Source organism: Nannobrachium achirus (assembly GCF_963921795.1).
Source record: "Nannobrachium achirus genome assembly, chromosome: 16".
NCBI lineage: Eukaryota > Metazoa > Chordata > Actinopteri > Myctophiformes > Myctophidae > Nannobrachium > Nannobrachium achirus.
In genome coordinates, this window is record NC_137823.1 from 14,540,212 (window position 1) to 14,565,070 (window position 24,859).

The following is a 24,859-nucleotide window of genomic DNA, read 5'->3' on the forward strand; positions in this document are numbered from 1 at the left end:
TAAATGTATGTCTTAATAGCTACAAAGGACAGTCTCCCAGCTTCCGTTGCTAAAACTGGGTTGTGGAAACAATTGTATTGCCAATGTTTATGTTAGTTTATGAAAGTGCAGTCATACTTTTTCTTTATTGTTCAAATAATTATGTTTCTATTCTGCAGAGAGGAATCCCCAATCAACGAACACGAGAGGTCATCATCCGATGTCTCGTCGACCATCTGGAAGAAGATAGTGTCAAGATCAAGGACTTTCAAGTTAGTAAAATAAATGTTTTGACGTTTTAATGTCATCGTGGATGAGACCATCACATGCAAAGGAACAGCATAGTGATGTCCAGAGAAGGTTGTGACATTGGCTGAATGGCTGTTGCATCCGTTGCATGTCTGGTCCAACTGATTCAAGATTATGCCCAGGGCTGCATGTGTGGAGACAGCTAGGATTGCTCAATGTGTGTCTGTGTGTCTTGTAACATTTAGCCTGAAAGTGAGCTCTAAACAATTATCTTCACAATGTGTGCAGGAAGGAAGCTGCTGGTGCACCTGTCAGAGTAGAAGAGAAGTTGACAGAGGAGGTGATGATGAAGAAGATGAAGATCTACCTGCTGCAGAACCAAGAGGACTCAATGAATGAACCTACTGATGTAGGTATTGTGATTATTGTGATCACTGCCCTCAACAATCTTGGGGATCTGCTGCTATCTGTTGGGACTGTTCTATGCCTTTAATCTGAGATACCCCAAGAACCTCAGATATGGTCTTGAGATGTTCCAAAAAGTAGTAGTTGAGTTGGATCCCGGACACCTTTCAGCCAAAGTTCAGAGACTGAAAAAATGTCTGCTTGCCGACTACTGTTCAGCAAGATGCTCTCAGAACGTGGGTATAACCTACTGAAAGTGGATTTATTGTCAAAACAGCATTTTTGCAATGGTATTTGTTGCTGATAGTAATTAGTTAATGTAAAGTGTTTGTTTCTGGTGCATTCGAGTCATAATGCAAACAGGTCAGTTTAGCATATTGTGGTGGTTCGTTCGGACACCGCCCGCCAGGTAGGCCCTGCATGTCAAAGAAGCGCACCCTGGATGGGAGAGCGAGCCCTAGCAGACCAACACACTGTGTGGGCCAAGTGATTGACGGGCGTTACCTGCCGGCCCACACGCTTCATCAGGCACAAGCGTATGCACCTGTGGGCCCCACCCAACACAGGGGTGCATAAGTACTGAGCTCGCTCTCCCCTTCAGTCTGTGCTGGGAGTCTCTGACAAGCTGATCATGGGCAGACAGGCGGTAAGAGCCACCATATTTCCCTCTCCACCGCATGTTACTGTGTAAAGTGCATTATAGTAATGTTCCTTCTACTCATTACTTCTAGGCATGGACTGGGAGCGGACTGACACTGAGGAGTGTGTACCTGGATCAATGAGGAGCGCAAACCTGACTCACTGTGGAGTGTGTACCTATCACTGGAGAGTGTGTACTCGGCGAGCTGAGGAGAAGGACCTGGAAAAGGAGACCACAGCCTTACCTTCCGGACCCCCAGCGAGCCACCCCTATTCCTATTTTGTTGAGTATATCTCACTTCCCTTAAAACCATACTAGTATCCGGAAATTCTCTGGCCCCAGGCCCATTATACCCCGTGTTCATGTTATTTAGAAGATAGAGAATTAGACGGATTTGTGTAAGAGCGGGCACCTACTCACCTATTACCTGTCACCTGTGGAAAAGAACTATACTCACCTATTACCTATGGGGAAGAGATACTTTACCTGTCACCTGTAAAGGAGAGCTATACTCACCTATTACCTGTGGGAAAGAAATACTGTACCTGGCACCTATACAGAAGGAACCAGTCTCGCCTATTACCTATGGGAAAGAAATACTTTACCTGTCACCTGTAGAGAGGAACTATACTCGCCTAGCGCCTGTGGGGAAGAGAGAGTATACAATGGAATTATACTGGCCTGTTTCCTGTGGAGGGAAACCCCTTTAAAGTAACTCTTACCTACCCCCCTGGCCCCCCCACGAAGAGGAGAAACGACAGCCCCGTCCGGGGAAAACCTTGTGTTGATTTATTAAAAGACAATTTCAGTTATTCACATTTATGTTGTTCATTCATGCTACGTTGCATTACAATGCTGTTGTAAAATAAGAACTGTTCAATAAATGCCCGAGTTGGCAACACTGTCTTTGCTCTCTTGTGCCTTGGTTTGGGTTCAGTCTCCACACATGGTGTGCAGAATACGGGTACTGAACCTCACCTAGACGCAATATGACAACCACACCGGCCCTAAACGCTCTGTTACAGAGCCAGGCCGAATTACAGCAAGCGGTGACTAAATTAATAGAGAAAATCCAAATTGACCAAAACGTTAATCCCACACGTCCGCCTGGAGAAGTGTTAACGAAACTGTCCCCCGATGATGATATTGAAGCCTTCCTGGAGGTGTTCGAGCGCACCGCTGCCCGGGAACGATGGCCCGTCCCCGACTGGGGCAGCATCATCGCTCCTTTCCTCTCAGGAGAAGCCCAACGTGTGTGCCGCGACCTACCCCTGGCAGAGGCCCGTGAATATAGGCGCCTGAAAGCAGCTATCTTGGCTAGTCAAGGTTATAGTATGCCGGCCCGAGCCCAGCGCTTCCATGGGTGGAACATGCAAGCGGCGCTGCCGCCTCGGCCCCAAATAGCCGCTCTCCTCCGCCTAACTCATGGGTGGCTGACTACGGCCGGTGACCCGCCACTGATTGAGAGAATTGTCATAGACAAATGTATACGTTCCCTGCCGCCTGATGCCCGCCGCTATGCCTCACAGGTGAGCCCAAATTCCGTGGAGGCCCTGGTTGCGCTCCTGGAAAATCACCAAGTGAGTACAGAGATGATGAGAAGCACAAAGTCAGAGATTCCCAGAGGGACGGGGGAGGCACGTTACAACCGGGACCGCTCGCGGCCTCCGGCTACTTCCCTGTCGCCTACTACTACGAGACGAGCCGCCACAGAGCGGACTGCCCGAAGCCAACCGCAGACATCACGCCGGTGCTACGTCTGCGGGAAAGCGGATCATATCGCATGGTCCTGCCCGGACCGGGACCGGGACCGGGACGTATCCATGCCATCCGCCACCGCCGCCTCCGACGGCCGACGCCCCTGCCTTCACTCCGGGAGCCAGCGGCGGCGCCACTCCAACCTGCCGGTGAGAATTGACGGAGTGGACACCCAGGCTCTTCTCGACTCGGGGAGCGTCGTCACGCTGGTACACGCTGAGCATGCCGGGCGTCCCACCTCCAGCCGTATGCCGGTCAGCTGTGTGCATGGGGATGTGCGCTCCTACCCAACGACGCTGATACGCGTCCAATCCACCAAAGGAGATGTCGAAGTGGAAGCTGGAATTGTACCTAACCTACCGGTCCCCCTGCTCATCGGCACGGACTGTGTGCTGTTTGAGAGACATTGGAACCCGGGGGGCAGAGGACCGCCGCGGCCGCGGCGAAGAAGAAAGATCCGGCCGGGCCCCCGTTGGAGGAACTCATTGCCCGCGTGCCCGGTCTTCCGCGCCGAATCAGAGGGACCAGAGAGCGAACCCTCTCCAGACGAGGAGCTGCAGGGAGATGCACCCGAGGCGGAGGAAGCGCCGCGGGGCACCTCGTCAGAAGAGCCAGAGCCGGTGGCGTGGCCTGACTTCCCCGAAGAGGAGGATGAGAGCTCTCCGCTCAGAGGGGACTTCGCCACACAACAGTGGAACGATCCGAACCTGGAAAATGCTCGGAGGAACGTCAGCGCGATTGATGGGAAACTATGTGAAGGGGTGAGTGAATTAATTTCCCCCTATTTCTTTGTGCGGAGGGATTTACTGTATAGAGGGTGGCGGAACAACACTGGGGACGTGATAGAACAGCTGCTCGTGCCAAAAGAATATGTCACCAGAGTATTGTATTTGGCCCACACGCACCAGCTGGGGGCGCACCTGGGCGTGAAGAAAACCACCGATCGCATCAATGCACGGTTTTATTGGCCAGGCATAAAACGAGCAGTAGAGGACTTTTGCAAAGGCTGCGGTGTATGCCAGCTCACCGCACCCCGTCCTTTCCAACGTAACCCTCTCATACCTATGCCTATCATTTCCACCCCATTCAGCCGCATTGGTATGGATATAGTCGGCCCCCTCCCCAAATCGGCTCGGGGACACAAATATATATTGGTAATACTAGACTATGCAACTCGGTACCCCGAGGCAATACCCCTGAGAGCCGCTACAGCCAGAGCAGTGGCGCACGAGCTCTTCATGCTATTCAGCCGGGTCGGAATAGCCGATGCCATTTTATCGGATCAAGGCACATGTTTCATGTCTCGCGTCATCACCGAACTCTATAAATGGCTTAAAATAGATAAAATAAAGACCTCTATCTTTCACCCGCAATCGGACGGATTAGTGGAACGCTTTAATAAAAGTTTAAAGCAGATGTTAAAAAAGTTGATAGATATAGATGGCAAAGATTGGGATCGCTTGATTCCGCTGGTGTTGTTCGCCATACGGGAGGTGCCTCAAGCGTCTACGGGGTACTCCCCGTTTGAATTGCTATATGGACGGCAGCCACGGGGGCTGTTGGATATAGCAAAGGAAACATGGGAAAGCCAACCTTCCCCACATCGTTCTGTCATTGACCATGTTGAACAATTACAGGAGAGAGCCAAGAAGATCTGGCCGCTCGTTCGTGAACACATGGAACAAGCGCAGCGCGCCCAGTGCAGGGTGTACAACCGAGGCGCCACGCTGCGGAGCTTTGAGGTGGGCGAAAAAGTGCTGGTGCTCATTCCCACGAGCGAATGTAAATTTCTCGCAAAATGGCAAGGGCCATACGAAATTATGGAGAAACTGGGCCCGGTCAACTACCGCGTGCGCCAAATAGGGCGGCGGAAAACTATGCAAATTTACCATATTAATCTGCTGAAAAAGTGGCACGTTGTGCCTCCTGTCGCTCTCCCGGCCCTACTAACCACTCTCTCCTCTCAGAACCCGCCTCCAGTCCCTATTGGAGAGGAACTGTCCCCAGCTCAGGCGCAAGATATACGTGAGCTTCTGAGCAGGAATGCGGACCGGTTCTCAGAACTGCCGGGCCGTACCCACGCTATTGCGCACGACATCCAAACAACCCCGGGGAAAATAGTGAGACAACGTCCGTACCGTATCCCAGAGGCCCGGCGAGGAGCCGTAAAAGAGGAGGTAACAAATATGCTACAACTGGGAGTTATAGAGGAGTCACACAGTGCCTGGTCGAGTCCCATTGTGCTGGTCCCCAAGCCGGACGGCACAATCCGGTTCTGCAATGATTTCCGTAAATTAAATGAGATTTCAAATTTTGATGCTTACCCCATGCCCCGGGTAGATGAATTAATCGAGCGGCTGGGCCCCGCTCGATTTGTAAGCACCCTCGATTTGACAAAAGGCTATTGGCAAGTGCCCCTTACAAAAGAAACCAAAGAGAAAACAGCCTTCTCTACCCCTGAAGGGCTGTTCCAATATACTGTCTTACCGTTCGGGGTACACGGTGCCCCCGCAACATTTCAGAGACTCATGGACCGAGTATTAAGGCCCCATCATCTCTATGCCGCCGCATATTTAGATGACATTGTGATCCACAGCAGCACCTGGGATAATCACCTCCATCACATCGAAGCAGTCCTGGGAGCTCTCCGACGAGCGGGTCTGACCGCCAACGCCAAGAAGTGCCGAATAGGTCTGTATGAGGCCGAATATTTGGGTTTCACTATTGGGCGCGGGTGCGTAAAACCCCAATTACGCAAAGTGGAGCGTATACGCGAATGGCCCAAACCCGTCAGCAAGAAGCAGTTAAAGTCATTCTTGGGAATCATGTCCTACTATAACAAGTTCATAAATAACTATGCTACCCTTGCAGCTCCCTTGTACGAGATGACCCGACAAAGTCGGCCCAATATGCTGCGCTGGACAGAGGAGACCGAGGCCGTGTTCCGAGGCCTCAAACTGAAGCTCTGCGATGAGCCGGTCCTAAAAACCCCGGACTTCGGTAAGAATTTTCTACTCCACACCGACGCCTCGAACACAGGCCTCGGGGCCGTGCTCTCGCAAGTCATTGATGACGAAGAGCACCCAATAGTCTTCATTAGCAGAAAGCTCTTAAAGCATGAACTTAATTATGCAACGATAGAGAAAGAGGCTCTTGCTATTAAGTGGGCCATACACCACCTACGCTATTATTTGTGGGGAAGGCGTTTCACTCTCATAACGGACCACGCACCATTGAAATGGATGGCTAAAAGTAAGGACACTAATAAGAGAATAACACGTTGGTTTCTGGAGTTGCAGGATTACAACTTTGAGGTGGAGCATAAACCAGGGACGGATATTCCCCATGCCGATGCCCTGTCCAGGCTCTATGAGGAAGAGCGGCAAGCTTGCGAACCAGTAGCAAACTTAAGGGGGGGGATGTGTGGTGGTTCGTTCGGACACCGCCCGCCAGGTAGGCCCTGCATGTCAAAGAAGCGCACCCTGGATGGGAGAGCGAGCCCTAGCAGACCAACACACTGTGTGGGCCAAGTGATTGACGGGCGTTACCTGCCGGCCCACACGCTTCATCAGGCACAAGCGTATGCACCTGTGGGCCCCACCCAACACAGGGGTGCATAAGTACTGAGCTCGCTCTCCCCTTCAGTCTGTGCTGGGAGTCTCTGACAAGCTGATCATGGGCAGACAGGCGGTAAGAGCCACCATATTTCCCTCTCCACCGCATGTTACTGTGTAAAGTGCATTATAGTAATGTTCCTTCTACTCATTACTTCTAGGCATGGACTGGGAGCGGACTGACACTGAGGAGTGTGTACCTGGATCAATGAGGAGCGCAAACCTGACTCACTGTGGAGTGTGTACCTATCACTGGAGAGTGTGTACTCGGCGAGCTGAGGAGAAGGACCTGGAAAAGGAGACCACAGCCTTACCTTCCGGACCCCCAGCGAGCCACCCCTATTCCTATTTTGTTGAGTATATCTCACTTCCCTTAAAACCATACTAGTATCCGGAAATTCTCTGGCCCCAGGCCCATTATACCCCGTGTTCATGTTATTTAGAAGATAGAGAATTAGACGGATTTGTGTAAGAGCGGGCACCTACTCACCTATTACCTGTCACCTGTGGAAAAGAACTATACTCACCTATTACCTATGGGGAAGAGATACTTTACCTGTCACCTGTAAAGGAGAGCTATACTCACCTATTACCTGTGGGAAAGAAATACTGTACCTGGCACCTATACAGAAGGAACCAGTCTCGCCTATTACCTATGGGAAAGAAATACTTTACCTGTCACCTGTAGAGAGGAACTATACTCGCCTAGCGCCTGTGGGGAAGAGAGAGTATACAATGGAATTATACTGGCCTGTTTCCTGTGGAGGGAAACCCCTTTAAAGTAACTCTTACCTACCCCCCTGGCCCCCCCACGAAGAGGAGAAACGACAGCCCCGTCCGGGGAAAACCTTGTGTTGATTTATTAAAAGACAATTTCAGTTATTCACATTTATGTTGTTCATTCATGCTACGTTGCATTACAATGCTGTTGTAAAATAAGAACTGTTCAATAAATGCCCGAGTTGGCAACACTGTCTTTGCTCTCTTGTGCCTTGGTTTGGGTTCAGTCTCCACAATATAGACATTACACGTGTGCATAGTCAATATGTTTAAATGTTGAGCTACTGTAAATGCTTATTTATTATTTCATATTCCAAGTTGTGATTTCCTTTCATGCCAAATGGCCTCTGATTGTCTTCTTTAATGTATTTTGTGGTTATGACTTACTGTTTATTTGATGGGCTCATTGTTCTTATGGTGCATAATGTTTGACAGACTGCTTACTTACAGTATGTACAGTTCAATTAGAGGTACTTATATACAGTATTGTGAACACACACTGCTCTTTAGTAAACAGAACATTTTAAAAGTGTCAGGGATACCCCTTTCCTGATCATTATCTTTAAATATATTGTTTTTGCAGGCATTGTTGCATGTCATTTACATACTAAAGTATGTTGAATGTTCATACCTGATGTGGTGTTACACTGGTCAAAATTAGTTGATTAAAAACATAATTATCTGCATAATTATTTCATGTGTATTCATTTGACATCATGTACTCCTGGAGTAAAAGGTAAAGTAAATGAAAGGGGTAAAATAGTACTATATGAATTAAATCAATAAAAATAAATGAATAGAGTAAATGTGACATATTTGTTTTGTTAAATCATACTATAATATTCAATTAGATCTACTTAATATTTCAATGTATTTACTTGTAGTCTTTTGTGGCATTGACTGAATAATTTAATTATATCTACTCAATTTCTTTAGGTCATTGTACTCAATTTTAGTTGTTAATAAGTACGTAAAGGTTTTGGTTACTTTTACTCAAATTAATTGAGTTTCATTTACCTGATTTCATATCAGTAATATTTACTCAATATTTTTGAGTGTAAAAATGTTTCACCAATAAAATTGAGTAGAGCCTAGTTTTTGTTCTAAGAGTGTAACCTTAGTAAAACTAGGTCTAAACCAAACCTTATTCCTAAACGCAACTAAAGCAAAACTATGTGTAGCCCCACAGTTAGTACCAGCCATGAACCAGCGACAAGAGCCCTGCTAATCGGGCTCAGCGCTATTAGCACGACTGGTTGTGCGTTGGACTGGCGAGTGGGAGTCCCGGGTTCATGCTTGAAGTGCTCATGTGGCTTATAGTCGCTTCTCTTGGGCTTGTTTTTATATACCTAGTTGCTTATTTCCCTTGTGAAATCTGGCAACACTGATCGCATGGCTTTGAAAAAGCAATTTTTTGAAGGAGCAGATCTACAAGCTCTCACCTCACCATGACTCAGCCATAAACCTATACGGAGTTTGTTGTCTAATCCCAATGTTGTGTCGTCATGGGCATGGCATCAGGGGGTAAAAAAAGTCAGCTCCATATATGGGCATGGAACGGACAAGGACTGACAGCGACAGATATGTATGGGCATATCAGCTGGATTGGTGGTGCGACAGGTGTGAGCACCCCGTATTGGCCCAAAATCTTGACCTATAGTAGCAAAAATCTACAAGCTCACAATGTCCCACATGTTGAGCTTGTAAATTGTTTCGTCTTCTCTCTTTTTTTAGGGATTCAATTTGTATTTTATTTTACCTAGTGTTTACATCAGGATGAGGACAATTAGTTTAGCTCTTAGAAGTAGTGACTGATCCTTTCAACTGAACAAAACATGGTAAACGTCTAATAGTTTGATTAGATTACGTCATGGTATAATATACGGTTGCTGAATGATAACCAAACGTTCTCTCTACTGGTGTTTTCCACAGAGCACCACAGGGAGAGGTCTACAGATTCTAGAGAGACGGCCTCCCAACCATATTCAACGTTGTCAGAGGAACAGCGAGAGACGGACAAGGGACGTGGACTGTTTGATGCAATGATGCAGCCTGTAGTAAAGTTGTACAGGATAGGTATTTACTGTTTTATTTAATGTGGTTTAAACCTGTAATAAAACACTACAAACATATCCTGTACAACATTAGTTGTACAGGATAGACTTGTGGTGTTTTATTGAATACAATAATTCAAGTCCAAAACACGCTTGCCCCGTGTCAAATGCCGGCGATATCGCAACGGGCGCCACCAGGTATTCCTAAAAGCAACCTCTATGTCTATGCCTAAACCTATTCCTAAACCTATTCCTAAACTTAACCTTAGTAGAACTAGGTCCAAACCAAACCTTATTCCTAAACGTAACTAAAGCTAAACTATGCTTAAAACTACAGTAATCGTATTCCTAAACTTCGGAAACCTATTCCTTCCGTCGAAAAAATGGGGCAGAGTGTTTTGGGTTGAGCGTTCCGTTTACCCTTAATTCTTATGACAATTGAGCATATGCATGGAGCATAATGTGCTGGCGAGTCGCGCTAGTTCCGCTATATTGTAAACTGTCAATGCGTCCTTGTCCTGTGACGCACACAGAATTAATTGCCTCTCGATGCTGAACCACTATCTGCTCCCATGAGCAAGTTTGTGGCATGGTTTCCTCCCCTTCTGTGTGTGAATGGGTGAAAGCAATGCACAATCTATGTAAAGCGCCTTGATAAAGGCGCTAAATACATTTACCATAAAAAGGAAACTTACCACACAAGGCCTTATAAATAAATAAAATACAATGTTGCTCTCTACGAACTGCAAGATGGCCAACCCACTTTCTTCATAGAAATATGTCAGAACTCAGAACATAAAAAAGTGGATGGGTGTTTGCCAAATTTAACACTTTGATTGTATTACCTTAATGTAGCATTGTACCTGAATGTAGCTATTGATTACTCACGCCATGGAGACTTGAGTTCAACAATTTGATTACAATTAATGTCCCCCCGTTGATTCCAGATTGGATCCCCATCCGGAATCAATGGGGGTAACTTTACTATAATCAAATTTATGTCTTTGGAATGCGACAAATAGGCCTACAAAATACTATATATATATATATATATATATATATATATATATATATATATATATATATATATATATAATTGAACTCACGTCTCCATGGCGTGAGTAATCAAAAGAAGAAAAAAAAGTCATTTTGGGGGTGAACTACTCCTTTAATAAACATGGTCATACAAAGTTTTGCTTCCAGTCGCTACTTTAAAGTTTTCTTTCAATCACCATGACATGCGTCTTGTTAGATTATGGTCCCATTTATTTTAAAATTGATGTCTATAATAAATTGTCAGATAAATTGATGTTTCTACTTTCTACCATTGAATTGTCTTGGATGATGACTCGACCTGGATTCCATCTTCTTCCCAGCTAAAGGCTATAGGTTATGTAATATAGTCAGAGGCTATTAATACATTCTGGGAATAATTTCCTTAGCATTCCTCTACCTAGCTGTTGCCTGCCAAACACATATATACAGTACGTCATAGAAGCAACATTTTAGTTACAAATGTTTGCTTTAAAAAAACATATTCAAAGATTTGCACACATTTTCATATCTTAAAAAAAGCAGATCTACAAGCTTGCAAAGAGGCACTTGGTACCGCGCTGTGAGCTTGTATATCTGATAGCTAAAGTATAAGATAATTAAGGCCCCTCCACCTTGGCCCTAGTAACTCCGTCCCACACTTGGGCTGAAACAGACCCACAAAACGATGGTTTAGTGATGAATCATCACTTTTCACCGTTTTGTAGGGGCCATTTCTAGCCCACGGATGTTTTTCGTGCAAAACAAATACTTGCAATGGATTCAGCATCAAAAAACCCTAGTTTGACCCCTCACATGCTACTTAAAGCATATTATTTTTTGTATTTTTTTCCTGTATAGTAAAGTTAATGGGACACAAACACAAATATATATATTTTTTATGAGGTTTCCCCCGGGAGTTGAATTTCAACCTTTTAGTGCATATTATTACACACCTTTATAAACACATTGGTGGAGACATTTCTTGGTAACGATTTACATTGCAGATTTTCTTGTGTTCCCCTTACTAAGGTGAAAACATGGGCGGAGAACTGGCTCAACAGATACTCCAGCTGTTTGAGGAAGACAGCGATGAAGAAGACTTCCTGGGCTTCTCTGACTCAGGTGTGGAAGGATCATCATGTTTTATGACCAAGGAAACAGAAAGATAGCGATAATCAGAAGAATAGAAGGGAGACAAATAACAATGTTAGGTCACAGTCACGCCGAAGTTTAATTCTACCTAGAGTATGAGGGTGTACTCTGACAATGCTTTTCAATGGGAACAGAGATTTTTTCAGAAATCCGTGAATGGCAAGAAACCACCCTATTCCCATTGAAAAGCATCTTCAGGAGCCGCCCTCGTAGGTAGGATAAAAATGCGGTGTGACTGTGACCTTAGTGAAGTAAAAAAGTACAATGTTTTCCTCTGAGATGTAGTGGAGTAGAGGTAAAAGAAGATACTCCAGCAAAGTAAAACTAATAAATAATGACTGCAAGTCACTGACCTGATGGTGATGAATGCATGTGGCAACAATACATACAGAGTGTCACGCTCGGTAACGGGCAGGAACCAAACTAGTAGACTAGCAGACAGGAAAGTTTGACTCAAACGATTTATTAACCAGACAGAGTGAAAAACAGAAGTCAAGCATAATCCACACACATAACCTTGTGCAACATAGGTCTACAGACTAACAGGGAAACAATGCAGACACAGATCTTAAATAGACAGGGGTTAACAACACACAGGTGAACTCAAAGATACATCACAGGGATTGGCTGAGGGACTAACATGATACAGGTGGAGAACATAACTAATCAAAGGGAGGTGGGGTAAAGCAGGTAAACAGAACTACAGGGGCTGACAATACTACAAAATAAGATACAGAGCACAACGGCAACAGAAACAGAAACCAAAACCAAAACCAAACAGAAGAGTAAACCTAGACAAATACAGATACAATACAGCATAACTGAATAACAGAAAATACTATTACTACTAAATAGTCAGGATACTGAATAGCAGAAATATTAGTAAGTCCAAAACCTAAATAAGGGCAGTCAAAGACTGAAGGCTGAGGAGCAGACTGACAAACCCAGAACACACCGAAATGGCTGAAACATAATGTGTCCAAAGCACAATACGGACAGTTGACAGAAAAATCATTAATAAGTCCAAACAGAATATGGACAGTCTATGTCCAATAAAAACTTATTTCTAGGTCCTATATAGTGCATTGGTTCTCAAAGTGGGGTTTCGGGGACCACCAGGGGTCCTTGAGGGAGTCCCAAGGGGTCCACAGTTAAATTATAGATAGTCAGGAGAACCAAATTGACCCTTATCGGTATGTAAATATGGGACCCAAGGGACCCTGACGGTTCCATTTGTACACTCTCTACACTCTAACTAACATTGATTTCATCCATGTAAACACTGTTTCAAATATCATTTGGGTTAGGGTTTCATCTTTCAATAGCCTATAGCTCGACCGATTACAAAAAATATACCCTAGTCCTAGATCTATTTGAAGAAAGAGTAATGTGACAAGATTGGAAAATTAGCCTGCATGTCATTTAAAAGGGATCTCTGGCTAATACGACAAACCTGCCTTAATACATTATAATTGTCCTCTATAACTACAATGTAAAATTAAAAACACCCTAAATATTTTATTTCTTCTAGAAATAGCTAATCTTTCACTCAATAGGGGAAATGTCTGTTGCAAGTTGATGATGTCATAAAACCATGTGTGGTCTATCCCTATGGAATTTATGGCATGCATGTGAAATAAAAACAAACTTAATACTTCCTATGGTTAATATGAGCATCAAATCAATATTTCAAATGTGTGTTTTGTGCACATGCATGCCATAAATTCCATTGGGATAGAACACACATGGATTCATGACATCATCAACTTGTGACGGGCATTTTCCCTATTGAGTGAAAGATTAGCTATTTCTAGAAGAAATACAATATTTAAGGTGTTTTTAATTTTACATTGTAGTTATAGAGGACAATTTTCTACCACTTTTTCTAGTCACGTGTTCAAATACTGGATTCTGATTGGCTAAATTCCGGAGGTTATGACAAAACAACTGCCGCAAAGTTGTACGAGGATTTGTCCGAGATCAATGCACCTCAGTGTACATCCGGGGACTTCAGGAGGTAGTCGGAACACCTTTCCCCCAACCAACAAATGACGGTGGCAACGGTCCTATGTTTACTAACGTGCATGCTATAGTCGCCGATTTATTTGGATCCAATGCAATCCGCCAACTTTAAAGCCCCTTTTCTCTGAACCTATGCCTTTCTGGAAGCGAACAGCCTCTATTTACGGCCGGAACGGTACTTCTAACTGACGTTAGCTTAGCTGTAAGCTAGACGCATGGATTAGTATGGAGTTGGCGCCATCTGTTGGTGAGTAGAAGATGTTGTTTGTGGAACTATCTGCTGTCTCGCGGAAGTTTTATAGGCAATAATGATTGTAACTTAAGATCCTTGCAAGTTACAACTATGTGTTTTCTTTCATGTATACGGGAAAAAGTGGTAGAAAAGCTATTTACCACTCGGGGTCGGACATTATGCTCTCATAATGTCCTGAGTGAGGGTGTTATCGGACTCGGCTGCGCCTCGTCCGATAACACCCTCACTGCGGACATTATGAGAGCATAATGTCCTCTCACTCGGGGTAAATTGCTTACATAATGTATAAGGCATATTTGTCGTATTAGCCAGGGATCCTTTTAAACACTTCTTTATCTCCACTCATTCTCCATCCAGATGTCTTCCCTGGCCAACTGAATAAAGATACCAGTTGGAGCTGTGACCAGTGTGGAAAAAGGTTCAGCTATCCCATGGACCTCAAACGTCACCAGATAATACATTCAGGAGAAAAGCCCTACGGCTGTGACCAGTGTGGGAAAAGGTTCAGCCTGAAAGGTTCTCTCAAACAACACCGGATAATTCATACTGGAGAAAAGCCCCGCTACGACTGTCACCAGTGTGGGAAAAGGTTCCGCCTGAAAAGTACCCTCGAAAATCACCAGAAAATTCATACAGGAGAAAAGCGCTACGGCTGTGATCAGTGTGGGAAGCGCTTCCGAGACAATGGTGATCTTAAAATTCACCAGAGAACTCATACAGGAGAAAGGCCGTACCACTGTGAAGAATGTGGGAAAAGTTTCACCGTGAGTAAGACTCTCAAAGCTCACCTGAGAATACACACAGGAGAAAGACCCTACAGCTGTCACGTGTGGGAAAAGGTGCAGCACCAGAGGTGCTCTTCTAATGCATTGGAGAAGTCATACAGGGGAAAAACCCTACCGCTGTGACCAGTGTGGGAAAGGGTTCAGGAGTAGCAGTGATCTCAAATGTCACCAGAGAATTCATACAGGAGAGAAACCGTACGGCTGTGACCAGTGTGGGAAACGGTTCACCCTGAACAGTCATCTCACGCTTCACAAGAGAAGTCACACGGGAGAGAAACCCTACCACTGTGACCAGTGTGGGAAACGGTTTCTCATGAGCAGCCACCTCATAATTCACCAGAGAAGTCATACAGGAGAGAGACCGTACCGCTGTGAACAGTGTGGGAAAGGGTTCAGCAATGGCAGTAGTCTCAAAAGTCACCAGAAAACGCATAGGCAAGAGAAACCCTACCACTGTGACCAGTGTGGAACACGGTTCAACAACAGCGGCTATCTCAAACGTCACCAGATAATTCATACAGGAGAGAAGCCATACCATTGTGACCAGTGTGGGAAAAAGTTCAGCCAAAAGAGTTATCTCACAATCCACCAGAGAATTCATACAGGGGGAAGTCATATAGGGGAAAAACCCTACAACTGTGACCAGTGTGGGAAAAAATTCAGCACAAAGAGTTCTCTCACAATCCACCAGGGAAGTCATACAGGGGAAAAACCCTACAACTGTGACGAGTGTGGGAAAGGGTTCAGGATGAACCGTGATCTAAAATCTCACCAGAGAATTCATACAGGAGAGAAACCCTACCACTGTGATCAAAGCGGGAAAGGGTTCCGCTCAAGTAATGGTTTTAAAATCCATCGAAGAAATCATAAAGGAGAGAAACCCTACCACTGTGATCAGTGTGGGGCAACGTTCAGCTCATGCGGTGCTCTTAATTCTCACCGGAAAATTCATTCTGAAGAAAAAAACTACCATTGTGATCAGTGTGGGAAAAGGTTCAACAACAGCAGCAGTCTCAAAAGTCACCAGAGAATCCATACGGGAGAGAAACCCTACCACTGTGACCAGTGTGGAAAAAGGTTCGCCCTCAACGGTCATCTCAAAGGTCACCAAAGAACTCATACGGGAGAGAAGCCCTACCGCTGTGGCGTGTGTGGGAAACAGTTCAGCATAAGCAGTGCTCTCAAACGTCACCAGAGAATCCATACAGGGGAGAAGCCTCACCGATGTGACCGCTGTGGGAAAGGGTTCAACAACAGTGGCCATCTCAAACGTCACCAGAGAACCCATACAGGAGAGAAACCATACCACTGTGAACAGTGTGGGAAAGGCTTCACTGATGGTGGTCACCTGAAACGTCACCAGAGAACCCATACGGGAGAGAAACCCTACCACTGTGAGCAATGTGGGAAACAGTTCAAACAGAGCGATGCTCTAAAACACCACAAGAAAACGCATACAGGAGAGAATTCTCACCACTCCGACTAATGTGGGAAAGGGTTCACGCATCAAAGTGTCTTAAATAGACACGTTCAAACAATTCACACAGGATTGGAGCCTTTTTTACTTTAAGTAAATCATCGAAAGACCTCACAGTTTATTGCACTAGAGTTTAATATAGGGAAGAAATACAGTCGTGTATTGTGTGGCCTGGGCATTTCAGATTTTTTTTAGAAGAAATCAGAATTCAGAATTTTACCGGACAGCCTTTCATTGATTGCAATTATGATTAAAAACAACATCAAGGGGTGCCCACTGAGTTACTAGGGCACGCGGCGAGGGGCCTTAGATATACAAGCTCACAGCGCGGCACCAAGTGCACTGCAAGCTTTTAGATCTACTATTTTTGAAAAGTTGTGAGAATTTGTGCAAATCTTTGAATGTATGTAATTTTTAAGCGAACATTTGTAACTCAAATATTGCTTCTGGGGGGTCCCTGGAACTAAATACTTTAAGATTGGGATCCAAGGCCAAATATATATCATTTTGGGGGTCCTTTACGTGAAAAGAGTTTGAGCACCACTGACGCAGGGGTGGAGAACCTGTCATTAGTACCAGAGTCCGGGCCAGAGTGAAGAGTCCTTGAGCAAGACGCTGGAACCTAGTTGCTCCCGGTGAGCAGGTTGGTGCCTTGCATGGTTTCCTCCACCATCGGTGTATGAATGTGTGTGTGTGTGTGTGTGTGTGTGTGTGTGTGTGTGTGTGTGTGAATGTAATACACAATACATGTAAAGCAGCTTGGACAAAAGCACTATACAAATGCATATACATTTACCATTTTACGCTACAACTAATATCTTGTCAAGACCATTTTTTGTGCCTTTTCCCCAAACACAGCAACAGGTTGGTTGAACTGGAAGGTTTTGGCAAACTGAGGAAACGTGGCTAAAGTTAATGATAAAAGTACACCTCGCTATGGTATCAGCTTTTATTTGACTTTTAATAAGTGTCTAAATGTCTGTTTCTTTACTTACTTGACTTCCCTCCCACCGAGAATCATCTTGAATGGTCTCCCTTCCTATTTCCCTCTACGACAGGGATCTTCAAAGTTTTAAGGCCAAGGACCCCTTAGTCGACAGAGAGATGAAGCAGGGAACCCCCACAATTAACCCATAGATTCCATATAGTTTCATCGTTTGATAGCACAATCAGTGTATTTTGGGTTCATGTAAATTTGTGTTTCCAGATATTTAACCACTTGAACCGTCCATAATTAATAAACTTGACCTATCACTCTGTACTTGGTCTGCTCTTGCCAAAGATAGCCGATCTACAAGCTCACAACGCCGTTGTGAGCTTGTAGATTGGCTATTTTTGGCAAAAGATTTGGAGGACCCCTTGTAGTAACTCATTGAAACCCCTAGGGGTCCCGGACCACCTGTTGAAGACCCCTGCTCTACGACCATCCCTCATCCCTCTTGTTTTAAGTTTTATTCTATGCTTCACGTTAGGCTTGTGACGGTTCCCGGTTTTACCGGTTCGATCCGGTTTACTTGATGGTACCGGTTCAATTTATGAATACCGACTAAACCGAGTTGAAGAAGAAAAAAAAACGAGTTGGGAAAAAAATACAAAAGTATACAATTAAAATATAGCTTACAAATTTAAACGTATGCTGGCGTCGTCACGTGTATTTTCCGACAGCACTAAATTAATTCTGTATTATATTTATTATGCTTATATACTGAGTGAGTGGAGGAGCGCAGTTCTGGTCCGGAAGGTGGCGTACTCCGTGGACAGAGGGGCTGGATGGCGGCGCGATGGCGGACGGTGTCAGATGTGTCAGAGTCGGACTCGGAGGAGGAAATGGAGCCGGAGACCGCAAAGTTCAAAGCCAAAGGAGGAGGTGGAGTGAGAGCGGTAGTCTCGGAGCAAAGTATCGATGAGGAGGACGAGGAGCACAGTCGAGAAAAGAAGAGAAAGAGAGCGCTAAGTAGAACAGTAGAAGATGTTGTTAAAGAGCAGTATGTGGTTGGGATGACGGCTAACGTACAGAAGGACGGGGTCTTCAGTAACCCACGGGAAGTGGGTCAGTTTGTGGAGGGAGCTATTGGGAAGGTAGCCCTAGTGAGAGTCACAAGGACTGGAATGGTCGTCATCGAGTGCAAGAACGAAGAACAAGTAAAGAAAGCAATGCAGATAGTGTCATTTGGAGATTGTCATGTGAGCTGCTTCCAACTTGGGGGAAGAGGGGAAAAGAAAAGGGGGGTAGTCAGTGGTGTGCCTCTGTCAATGAGGGAAGAACTATTCCTTGAAGTAAGTGGAGTGTGCGAAGTGAGAAGATTAACTCGTTTCAAAGATGGGGAGAGGGAGAAAACAAAGTCAGTGCGACTGACATTCGAAGGGAATCATTTACCGGAGAGAGTTTACTTGGACTATGAATGTTACAGGGTCCGACCATTTGAAAGAGCACCACTACGGTGTTATCGGTGTCAAGAGTATGGGCATGTCGCAGCTGTATGCAGGGGAAGGAGGGTATGTGGAAGATGCGGGAAGGACAATTGCTGTGAGGAGAAGTGTAAAGGAAAAGAAAATGCTAACTGTGTGCACTGTAATGGCGACCATTATGCGGGGGCAGCAGAATGCCCGAGAAAAGTGCAGGAGGTGAAGGTACACAGAATGCGCAAAGAAGCCAGGGGACAACTGTCATATGCGGAAGCGGTGGAAAGAGTGGAGGCGAAAACTAGGGAGACAGTGCCAATAGAGAGCGCAGAAGAAAGGACAGACGACAAGTACATTTCCATGGACAAGAGGAAGTTTCTAGCTTTTATAGCTATGGTAATTAATTGTGCGGCGGAGCTTAAAACAAAATCGGAAAGAATCAAAATGGTGCTGGATGCAGCCAAAATGTTCCTCAGTGTGGTGGATGTGACAGGGGAAGAACTGGACAGTACCTTGAGGGAAGGATTTGCGCCCACTCAGACGAGTGGGGCAGAATGAGAGTCAATATGAGACCAAGTGGGGAATGGGAAGACTGGGGTACACTCAGGTGGATACGTTTTTAATTCAAAAGTACGTGGGAATAACTGCGATATACCAAAAACCAGTGGAGGGCAGTAATACGCCATGAGGCGTGCACACTGCCGGAAATGTAAAAGAAGAAGAAGAAGAAGAGCGCAGTTCTGCTGCTACTGTTGACAGCTCACTGCTGTGGCAGAGCAGCGACCCGCCTCCACTGACTGTCCTCTCCCTCCCTGAGACTCCCTCCGTTCTCTTCATTCAATCACAACTGTACACACACTCACATTAAACGCTGATTGTTTATATATGTGGACATTGGACAACGTTTTAGATGCACACAGGTCTTCATCGCGTCTTTACAACAATAGCGACGATTAACGTTGGGGTGTTTACCCCAACGTTGGGGTGTTTACTGGCCAAAACACTGAGGTTGCAAGCTAGCCTAGCATGTATGCTAGGCTAGGCTATATGAGATACAGTATGTAGCAGCCTAGCTTTGCTCAGCTGTTTGATTGATTATAGCGTTTTCGTGGCGGCGTCGCTCCTTTGGTGGTCCACCGCCGCCTGCGCCTTGCCCTCCCGGATCCGTGGAGGGGCGCCACGTCCCTATAGGACCAGCGGTTCTTGCGCTACGGCCATTTAACCAAAAGTAGCCGATCTACAAGCACTCGTTTTGACCCAATGCATGCATCCATAGGCATTGCACCTGAGCGAGCAAAAACAAACACGGCAGAGAGCATTTCCCCCATTCCACAGTCCACACAAGCAAGCAGTTACAGTACAAACAGGAGATATCTCACTGAGAAGATCCATTGATCTATTATACAAGAGTTCTACTTGCTAACTTGGGACCATAAATCTGTCCACCTCTTTATCTGCGCCCCCAAGTGTCCAAAACCGGTATTACCGGTTCGGTTCGATTTTTTATTAAATATCAAACCGGTTCAAAAAAATTCAAACCGTCACATGACTACTACGTTTCTTTTTTTTTCTTTTTTTTTAAACAGTGTATAGTGATTTCATATAGGGAAAAATCAGATATTCATTTAGGCTTTCGACACAGGATCAAACCTTCGACTGTTAATATCACGCAGCACCCAACGGTTGGTGACTGTCCTTTTACTCACAGCGATCTCACCTCAACACATCCGTTTCTTTACCCCTCGTACTACGGGGGATAAACAAACAGATTGTGTTCATTATTCAATCTCCTGTGTGTGACCAAATGAGCGATATTTTGCATTTGCTTGTAACCAACGTTTGTAATAATAAAAGTATACATTTGTTATAACTAAGCAATTGTTTGGATATTCTATTCAATGTGTTTATTACACAACATTTAATTCTCACCGTGTAGAACTCACGTTAGTGTACAGTGGCGCCAGTTGTATCATTAGTATTTGTCATACGCATTTTTCATAATTCTATGAAATGGGCATAATGAGGAATATTGTCTGTACTGTACAAATACAGTACAAATGCAGATAATTAAGTGTGCCATGCAAATGCAAAACACAATGTAATCTGCCATACTTAATTAGTTAGGGTATTAGGGTAATTATTGTTCCTGCAAATTTCGGCACGTAATAACTGCCGCACGATTTACACCAAAATGTGCGGCTCGGTCAGGAATGGTGTGTTATTACTTTTCTTTCCAATCCCCGTTACCGTGGCCACATATTCGCAAACAGACTACGCCCAAAAACCCCATTGACTTCCAATGAAAGAAAAAAAAAAAAAAACGTTGGCGCCACATTACTCTGCCATACTTTTGAATAGCAACGTGATTTAAACTTTAAAACACTCAGACGGCTTTGGACATTTTCCGGCCAATAAGGACGACGCCCCCGCTGTCTTCCTATTGGCTGGCCTTTAAACAGCCATAACTCCTGTTGACAGCATGGTACCCTTACTCGAATACATTTTTAACTCATAATCAGTACTTTTACGCTTTGGTATTTTGAGTACTTTTACTCAAATATGTTTTCACTCTTTTCAATTTTTAATGAGTACTTTTACTGTTGATACTTTAACACTTCCTTTTGATACCAAAGAGTAAAGTGCCAAACTCGTCCATGTACCAGAAGGATGAAATAGTTTTGTTGGTGATGTTACGCTGGGCTTGCCGGCTGCTGTTCTTCACACGTTTTTGAATGGACAGTAAAAATTTGATATTCCCAAGAAAGACACTGGGTGTCTACATATTGACAAGAAAGAAAGCAAAAAAGGTGTGTGTGTGTGTGTGTGTGTGTGTGTGTGTGTGTGTGTGTGTGTGTGTGTGTCTGTGTGTGTGTGTGTGTGTGTGTGTGTGTGTGTGTGTGTGTGAGAGAGAGACAGGTCTGAATGCAGACCACAGGAAGGGGGGTATAGCGGGCGAATTCTGACCTCATTATTTGTCTTATGTAATAGGACCTGTAACTTGTTACTCTCCTGGGTAATATTGCCCGACACTGCTTATAGGATCCTCCCCATATCCCCTTTTTAGGACCGCCTCCTTGAATTCCTTTCTATTGCCCGGGCACTGTTCTTCTGTTCTTCTTCATACCAAGGCTAGTTCTTGAGAGACGAAGTAGTGTAGAGAACATCAGGATTGTGTTGAGGATATTTGAGCATCTTTGAGAGGTCAAAGTGACAGCGGGTCAATCCGTGTGGCAGCGGGTCAAACCCCGGCTGGAGTGTGGGTTGTCCGGGTGGAGCGAACGCAGGCTGTCTGAGGCTTTCCAGAGACACATGTCCTCCCACGGAATGTGCTCTGAGGCCGGGGAGGAGCTGCAGGATGAACCGCTGCTCCACCGAGGACACAAGCTGCTGGGAGACATGCTGAGACCCGTCATAAAGTTTCACAGAACAGGTATGTGCTGTGTGCTGTTTTTCAAGTCACTTTATACCAACCAGTGGTGTAAAAAGGGTAACCGGTACAGTTGCCGGAAAGATTTGTATTCTTGTTGTCTTGTTATACTGAGAATGAACAACTGAATTGGTGAATGGTAATTGGTAAATGGTGTGCAAATGGTCATGACATTTCTTTTGTGTGTGTGTGTGTGTGTGTGTGTGTGTGTGTGTGTGTGTGTGTGTGTGTGTGTGTGTGTGTGTGTGTGGGTGTGTTTCCTGTGCTCCCGGGATAAGGGGCCCAGTGTGTGTGCTGTGCTTGCTCTGGAGTGTGCATGTGTAGGCCTATATGTGTGTGTGTGAGTGCATGCGAGCTGGATGAAATCCAGATGTCCTTACTCACAATATGTCCATTGATTGAGGCCCCAGCGGCCTGTCACCCCATACTGTTCTAGTGGAATGTGCACTGTGTTCCTGTATAAAGTCTCAATGTACAGATGTACTATCATATAATGTATTATCATATAATAATGTATAACACATTACTTCATAACAGATGTAAAGATCACAAAAGAATATGGATTGTGGGAACAGAGATGCAGGGGGAGTATTTTTACTCAAGTAGCTCAGAGACCAGAGCAAATTTTGAGGCAACCAATCACAGAGAGCCCCCCAACCCCCACAATACACGAGTCACAAGCACCACTTCTACAAACTACAAAGTTATATCAATCCCTCATTATATTGTACACAACACACCCCATCACCCACACTCAGCACATAATTCAAAGCACATATCTTCGAACGAGTAAGGACTAGCTAGAATATTGTTAACTTCATAGACACATACAAAACATAAAAAGTACAAAACTAAGCACCACCTAACCCTAACCTTTAAAGCAGATGTTTGGGAGTATTTCTACTATGTGAATAAGTGTAAGTGTAAGTAAGTAAGTGAATGGGACCCAAACTTTCAGCAGCTGTCAAAAAATCTCTTAAAGGAATTTTGAATTTCAAACTTTGTTAGATGTGTTTCTAAAAACCTTTACAAACACATTGGTGAAGAAATGTCCTGGTGAAGAATTTATTCACGGATTTTACATTATTCTGATAATATTCCCTGACTAATAGAACTCATAGAACTCTGTACGTTTTATCAGGAGTGTCGTACCACATTCTGGGCACTGGGTACAAGGATTCACTACGGGCCCCCCATGAATGTTCTTCATAGGGGAGGGGGTTTAACCCATTAGACTGGGAATGCATTATTACCCATTATTTGGTGCTATTGAAACCACCGTAGAAACCTGTGAAGCCTTGTTTTTTTTTTCAAACATTGTGAAAATAGACGATCTACATGCTCACAACGCCTCGCAGCGCGAGGCGTTGTGAGCATGTAGATCTGCTATTTTCACAATAGAACCAACCGTGTTATACAAAATGTAATGCCTCTTTTCCATGAGGACTCCCATCTTTGCCATACCCTAGCTTTTGCTGAACTGACGCCACTGCAGGGACCCCCCAGAAGCAGAAATTGAACTGAAGTGCCGCAATGTGAGCTTGTATATCTGCAATTTTTCAATACCTAAAGTATAAAATAATTACCACCATGGGCCATGGTACTTTTACTTACTGTTTGAAAATAGCCGATCTACGAGCTTGTAGATCTGCTATTTTCAAACATTTAGTACATTTTTTTTACTTGTAACCAAGTACATCTACAGTGCAGTATTAATACTTTTACAAGTACAAAATGTGAGTACTTTTCCCAGCTCTGTTTATGACCAAGGAAATGAAAATATAGCCAAAGCAAAACAAATTTGACGAACTCTGACGTAACAAAAGGTGCAATGCTTTCCTCTGAGATGTAGTGGAGTAGAGCTAAAAGAAAATACTCCAGTAAAGTAAAACAAATAAATAATGACTGCAAGTCATGCATGTGGTAACAATAAATCCAGTGTCATGCTCTGTAACAGGCAGGACCCAAACTAGCAGACTAGCAGGCAGGAAAGTTTGACTCAAACGATGTATTAACCAGACAGAGTGAAAAACAGAACTCAACCATAATCCACGAAAATAACAATAATAAATAACCTCACACAACTCAATCGAATTGAGTGTCGCAATATGTGAGCTTGTATATCTGTTATTTTTCAATAGCTAAAGTATAAAATAATTAAGGCCCCTCCACCATGGGCCACTCAGTCCCACCCCACCCCCCTTAATTGTGACGCCCCTGCTAATATAACTCATAGAACTCTGTATGTTTTACAGATGAAAACATGGAGGAAGAACTGGCTCAACAGATGCTCCAGCTGTTTGAGGAGGACAGCGATGAAGAAGAGTTCCTGGGGTTCCCTGACTCAGGTGTGGAGGAGGAAGGATCATTATGTTTTATGACCAGTGGTGTAAAGTAACTAAGTACATTTACTTGAGTACTGTACTTAACCCTTATTGTGCCTATCCAGAACAAGTCCGGGATATTTTCAATCCAATCCAATATTTTATTAGCTATTTTACTTACCCTGAGCTGCTTGGACCAACGTGGGTGGTCCTGGCTCGTCTAGCTAGCGCTTACCAACGAGAGACGCTAGATGGTCCGACGATTTATTCCATTGAAAATGGTTTAAAATAAAGTTTAGAGCCTCCCTAAAAAATACTCAATCTATACTGTCGGCGGCGCGACGTAATCCGGGGTGCCTATCCCGATCTAGTCTGTGATATTTAATACAATTAATTAATTAATCGGAGGCCTCAACGAAGCCCCGGTCTAAATTTCCATCCATGCCCCGGGCCGAGACTCGGCCATCCACGGCCCGTAATCGGGCAACGCCGCCGCATCGCG

General features: G+C 44.6%; 1 protein-coding gene across 1 annotated transcript in view; it reads left to right on the forward strand.

Moving 5' to 3' along the window:
* LOC308300821 (uncharacterized protein) overlaps window positions 1-24,859 on the forward strand; it is a gene marked incomplete at its 3' end in the record, with an annotated part of 36,042 nt that overhangs the window by 5,535 nt on the left and 5,648 nt on the right. Inside the window, exons 3-4 of the mRNA XM_080744720.1 lie at window positions 9,358-9,501; window positions 24,289-24,381. Of these exons, the coding sequence (XP_080600846.1) occupies window positions 9,358-9,501; window positions 24,289-24,381 (237 nt within the window). The remainder of the gene's footprint in view (window positions 1-9,357; window positions 9,502-24,288; window positions 24,382-24,859) is intronic.